Source organism: Austrofundulus limnaeus, unplaced genomic scaffold, assembly GCF_001266775.1.
Source record: "Austrofundulus limnaeus strain Quisiro unplaced genomic scaffold, Austrofundulus_limnaeus-1.0 Scaffold48, whole genome shotgun sequence".
Classification (NCBI taxonomy): Eukaryota; Metazoa; Chordata; class Actinopteri; order Cyprinodontiformes; family Rivulidae; genus Austrofundulus; species Austrofundulus limnaeus.
Genome location: NW_013952450.1, coordinates 695,429 through 701,667, shown reverse-complemented (window position 1 = coordinate 701,667; position 6,239 = coordinate 695,429). Strand labels below are relative to the sequence as shown.

The 6,239-nt window shown below is 37.3% G+C and overlaps 2 protein-coding genes across 2 annotated transcripts in view; one reads left to right on the top strand and one right to left on the bottom strand.

Moving 5' to 3' along the window:
* Nucleotides 1–3,042, top strand: part of cox6b1 (cytochrome c oxidase subunit 6B1) — a 4,457-nt gene extending 1,415 nt beyond the window's left edge. The window contains exons 3-4 of the mRNA XM_014008134.1: nt 134–234; nt 2,791–3,042. Of these exons, the coding sequence (XP_013863588.1) occupies nt 134–234; nt 2,791–2,844 (155 nt within the window). The 3' untranslated portion in view covers nt 2,845–3,042. The remainder of the gene's footprint in view (nt 1–133; nt 235–2,790) is intronic.
* Nucleotides 3,043–3,188: 146 nt separating this feature from the next.
* The window catches only part of katnip (katanin interacting protein), a 29,898-nt gene continuing 26,847 nt past the window's right edge, over nt 3,189–6,239 (bottom strand). The window contains exons 26-31 of the mRNA XM_014008094.1: nt 5,841–5,951; nt 5,560–5,699; nt 5,373–5,474; nt 5,129–5,289; nt 4,533–4,618; nt 3,189–4,463 (exon numbers count right to left, since the gene is read on the bottom strand). Coding sequence (XP_013863548.1) covers nt 4,405–4,463; nt 4,533–4,618; nt 5,129–5,289; nt 5,373–5,474; nt 5,560–5,699; nt 5,841–5,951 — 659 coding nt within the window. The 3' untranslated portion in view covers nt 3,189–4,404. The remainder of the gene's footprint in view (nt 4,464–4,532; nt 4,619–5,128; nt 5,290–5,372; nt 5,475–5,559; nt 5,700–5,840; nt 5,952–6,239) is intronic.

Here is a 6,239-nt window from a genome sequence, read left to right as displayed (position 1 = left end):
TATATATATGGATTTGTATAATATGTCTGAATTTAAAATGTTATGGCCGCTAAAATCTGCACATAAGAGACTAATTTGTGACATGGATTGTCTCATATTGTTTGTCTTTCCTTTCTCTGTTTTACTTTTTTAGACTACCACCGCTGTCAGAAAGCCCTGACTGCTAAAGGAGCAGACCTCACCCCTTGTGAATGGTACAAGAGGGTCTACACATCCATCTGCCCCATGTCATGGGTAAATATTTACTTTCTTAACTAATATGAATTAAAAACAAACTGGATTGTTTTAAAAAAAGAGCAATGACCCWTGACTCTTTCTATGATTCTGGGGTCAGCTTGGTTCATTAGGGGGGTGAATTTTTTATTTTTATTTTTTTTCCTTCCCTTCACTTATTCCCTGAAGTCTTGTCCAGTCCAGCAAATCAAAACACAAGTTTCAAATTAAACCAAACAATCTTAGCTCAGTAAAAACTGTTCAGGCACATTCAGGCTTTTTCTTATTTTAAATTTAAGTACGGGTTTTCACTTTACAATATTTACAAAATACAGCAGCTAGAGTCCTCACTGAATCCCAGAAGTATGATCATATCCCTCCTGTTCTGGCTTCTTTACACTGGTTACCTGTGGTTTGCAGGATTGGTTTTAAGATTGCATTGATAGTTTTTAAATCACTGAATGGACTTGCACCATCTTATATTTCAGACTTACTTACACTGTATATATATCTGATCAGTCACTGYTTATAGCACTCAGAGTAAGACTACAGAGGGTTATAGAGCCTTTTCTGTTAGGGCTCCTSTTTTATGGAATGCACTGCCACTTTATATCAGACAGGATTGTCCTCTTTTAAATCTCTTTTAAAACATATTATTATGAGTTGGCTTTTAATTGTTGACCACTGCATGTTTTATTTTTATTTATTTTTATTCTGTGATGTAAAGCACTTTGTAACTGGGTTTTGAAAGGTGCTATACAAATAAATGTATCTGATATTTCAGATTGTTTAAAGCAGGGGTGCCCAAACATTTTCCCAGAGGGGACCAAATTGAAAATCTATCCATGGCTGCGGGCCAAATACATTTATATAATACATGAAATACAAACACTTTTTTAAGTAAAGTCTTTTATTTTTAACAATTAAGCTGTTCAATGGCCCTCTTTTGTTTTAGTCTGTGCACTTGGAGAAAGTCTGCCATACGCTCAAGTAGCAAAGGCTCATGGGACATATCATAAATTGATAAAATGAGTTTTTGTGGCCTTATAAAGTGTGCAAATCTACATGCGGGGTTAAATCTGATCTAAATATTTCTTGTTGTTTCATGTTTAATCCTAATAAATCAAAGATAAAGTCAGCACCATGACTGAAAAATACCTTCACTACAGCCCTTTTATATAGTCATTTGACCAATGGAAATACTGTGTTTCTACCTATAGGATAACAGGTTACAACCTTGTAACTTTGGCAACTGTTGGTGGGCCAAATCAAATGGCTTGGCGGGCCAAATTTGGCCCGCGGGCCCCACTTTGGGCTCCTCTGGTTTAAAGTATCAGCTGTCATTTTCAGATTTCCTTATGACATTTCTGATTTCTACAGAATCAAGTCAGTTTATTTATGAGGTTATTTAGAAACAAGTTGTAACCAAAGTACTGTATACAAAAAAAAAAAAAAAACTTGTAAAAAAGAAACAGTGGAAATACAAGTTTACAATAAACTAAGAAAAAAAAGCCACAAAAGCCAAATGATGATTACTGTATCATTAAAAGACAAAGCCAACTCACACTGGGTTTTATAAAAGTGAGAACAGATGTTTTTTTAAGAGATTTAAATACATGAAGGAAATGAACCCATCTCACATTAGAAGGTATCTTGATCAGATCTCACGGCCCGCAAAGTCATATAAGAAGAAATATCTGAAGTGGTGAAACCATTTAGACATTTACAAGTAAACAAGAAAATTTTTAAAGCCAATAATTCTGTGATGCTACARAGTGAGAATAAGACAAACTGTGCTCAAATCTACATATTCCAGCAGCRTTTTGAATCGTTTGGAGATGTGAAAAGGCTCGACTCCTTCATAAAGTACATTGTAGTAGTCAAGGCGGGTTGTTATAAAAGCAAGAATTACTCTCTCTAGATCAGGTTCAGTCAAAACTGGCTTAACCTTTGCTCTTGGTCTCAACTGAAAGAAACTTTTCTGCTGAACAAAGTTGATCAAACTGCATTGAGTAAAAGTTGCAGTCCATTTAGGAGAGCGTTTCTTCATACAGATGGTTGGACTATAATGAGGAAGAGTTTTTGGTGTCTCAAAAGATGCTCTATTTGAATGTGGATCGATCTCTGTGCTCTAGATATTAAAATCAGAATGAAACCTTATGTATTAAATTTAGAAATTTAAATATTCTCACAAAATCGTATTCCCATTTTTTAGAAGCTTGTAACTACATTAAAGAGAAAACAAAGTGACACAATACCATTAAAWCCACAAGCACAGTTAATAAATATTCTCCCTTGTAATACCGATTTATCTCAGACTTAAGGTTGTTTTGAGCCAGCTAACAAAGAAAGCTCAGCTATGTTGAACCTGCTTCGAATGTGTTAGCTGTGTCCCTGCTGCAGCTCATCTGACTCAAACTATTAAATAATCTCTGGCGTGTCATCAGAAGACTGGTAATGTTAAATCAGGGATGTTGAACCAGAGAAACATAAAAGATTCAGGAAATATTAAAGTATYATTGAAGTACTATTTCACGCACATGAAGAATTTTCCCTCTGAAACTTTTGTTTTTCTAGGTGGAGAAATGGGATGAGCAGAGAGAAGAGGGGACCTTCCCAGGAAAAATCTGAGCCCACCGTCCCCAAAGCTGTTTGATACAAAGATGTAATCAGCTAAATGTTTGTAAAAAGTGATGCTCTCGTCACCTTTTCCACTTCTAAAGCTCTGTCCGAGGAGCAGATTGAAACGGAATGGTCATTCCTTACAAATACAATGGATATACTGCAGATTGTGCATTAAAAATTCTCAGGATGTATTTATGGCGCTCATCTGTCTCTCGTGTATTTTTCTCTTTATTCCCTTTGGGTGAATAATAAATAAACAGGTTTTGCTTTGGCCCGTCTAAAAATATAAACCTACAGCTCCCAGTTTAAATGACATTAGTCTGTATATTTGATGAAGAAAACACGTTCACAACATTTTTTCCACAAAGTTCATGTTGACATTTTATTTAAATAAACCTACATCAATTATACACATAGATTAGAAAAATAAATGTAAAAAAAGTCAAACATACAACAGTCACCATTAAAAGGAGCAGACTTGGTGATTATTTGTTAGTGTGGGTTATTTTGAAACTAAATACATAAAACTGCATTTCTTAAACCACTCCACGTAAGGAGTGTGAAATTATTTACAGCAGGGCTTAATGAGACTGAACAAGTGAAATGTTTTAGATCATTAAAAGCTAACGTTCAGACCCCTCCATGCAGCAATACAGTAAATATTTAAAGACAGCACACCACAGATGAAGGTAAAATGGGATGTGTCCTTTATTAAACCTATTTAATTTGAGGTATAATAGTAATAGTTGCATATTAGACGTTGGCTTTTATCTACAATAAAAAAAAGCTTTGCCTCCATAAGCCTACCTTAATTAAGCACATTGCAGCTTTTGATAAAGGTCACTTGGATTGCAAACAAGCTTTTATTACCAATGCTAAACACACCTAAACCATCTGGATGTGTTCATATGCATTAAAACCTTTGCATAACTCCAGTTCTTTAATTAAAGGTGAAATACACTGATTTTTGAACCTTTTTTTTAATATTATGTAAGCGCCAATGAATATCCTACAAAAAGGTAAAAATTGTTCAGAAAGCACTTCCAGGTAAAACCTGCTGCAGAATATCTTAGCTAATTCATTTATAATAGTTATAAATTGGCTGCATAGCTTTGCAACAAGTTGATGGATTGGTGTTTTCATATTCAGGTTATGATCATTTGGCTCATCAGGAGATAAGTCACTGAAGTGTTTTAGTTATGTACTGCAGRGGGTTACATACAAGTAGCAGTAGGATATGCAGCACAAGTCACACGTAGCAGCCACAAGGTGAAGTGTTCAGTAATAGGCACAGTAACTCAGCTGAGAAAAAGCAGCCTCAGATTTTTTTCTGGCACTGTGGGAGGGATAACGTGTTGTACAGTGTGTGTTCTCTGTCATGCGTGTGTGGGTGGGTGTTTTCACAGCCAACGACAGAGGGAATCCARACATGAAGTGGAACTCACTGTGTGTGCACACTGATTGAAACGTCCTCTTCTGTAGTTGATTGAAGATTTAATGGAAGGTTTGCCTACCAATGGTGGAGCGTAGTCACGTTCAGTTCTCTGTGTGATTTGTCTGTGTCTCTTAGTATCTCCTCTTTCCATATTTTCCGCCGTCAGTCATGCACGTTTTAGGCCGAAGAGCTACATTAAAGAACAAATAAGTATTACGTTCAAATAATTTCTGAATATAAGCAGAAATAGATGTTTCACCTGGATCTGCTGTCTGCTTCTTCTTGTTGTGATGAACAATCTGATTCTCGTTAGTCATCATCACGTCTTGGTCCTCCACGTGATTACTGCAACACATAAAAAAAAACAGGAAGGCAACTGTTTCATTTCAGCTACATTTGTTGAACCACTGAGAAACTGAGGTAAAAAGGGAGGAAAAAGGATTTAAAGTCTGTATGTTATGGCCTTTAAAGARCCAATAATGGAGCCAGAGGTACCACAAAATGAAAGAAGAGGGGAGACATGACTGGGTATTTGGTGAGGGATTTCTGCGGACACTGGACGAATCTACAGTGCAGGGACTGACCACCAGGGGGTGCTGACACAAGAGTTTCCAGRCTCTTACTTACTGATGGTGGTGTCTTCTGCCACGAGGGCTGAAGTGGACAAAAGTTGTTCAAAACAACTGAGTTATCAGCGTGATAAGATTTAACTTAACCCATTCTGTTCATCAGTTAATTTGTCTATACTAGATTTTCAACWATTCACCAACAGTACAGCAAATTTTAAGATATTGCAATCTGAGAAAAGAACATTTTTTTGTGGGCACTTAAATGTTTTAGGTAAAGCTGGCATACCTGATGACAGTGTTCCTTTCACGATGTGCAATGTAGAAATCATCTGTGAACAGGATGGTGTGGTAAGGCACCACCGGGTCACAAGTAGGCAGAATGCCTCTTGCTGTGTGGTTAACGATGTCCAAGATGCCGTTATACACCAGGAGGTCGTCCACTAGCAGCTGCGCACACAGACACGATGGAGGTAAAGGTCAAAATGTGCACAGAGTTACTGCAATACCCAACAGCAAACTGAAAGGCTCACCCCAAACTCTTTCACTCCTCTCTGAGGCGTCTTTGAGTAGTTCCAGAGTTTGATCATAGACACCGTCACCGGCTGATCAAAGATGACATAAACACGATTGACCTGCGAGGAAACCAGGAGACACACTATCAAATGTAGATGGGAGTCAGCTGAACAACTTTCAGCTTCTTCTGACATGCTTCCTCACCATTCCAGGCAGAACTGGGGCTAACCACGTGTGTCTGCCATCGTGGGTGTCACTGACTCCATCTATTAATTTATCTGGAGTCCTTACATCGCCGCTTACATTGTCCAGGACATTGACACTGTCTGGGAAAGCTGCGATGTCTGATGGACACAATGTTAAAGACTCATCATATATGTGTATATCATTAAAACTACTCATCAGTTTTGAACACATCATAACCAGTTTTAATTGTTCCTTATGCAATCTAAACTAATAAATGACTGACACATAGGAAAGGATACTGTTGTCAGAGAGACTGATCTTCTCATGGCTCTGGTCATAAAACTCCAGGCCATTCAGTCCAATGTAGTATGGGTCCCCCCAGGTAGTTAAGAGCTGCAGCTGAAAGATGACTGTCAGGTGATGGTCAAAGAATACACAAGGAGTAATTTGTATCATACATACAACACCTTCAATTTTACATTTGGACATGTGCTTACTCGCTGCTTAGCCACTGAAAAAAAGACACCCTTTGATACTGGAATATTCTGTGAGCAAACATGTCGGCCTCAAAAATGTAATGAAACACTTGCAAATCCCCACCGAAATAAATTAAAGGGGCAATATCATGTAAAATCAACTTTTTTGAGTTTTATATCATGTTATAATGTTATACTCTCATAAAAAAACATGCCCAAAGC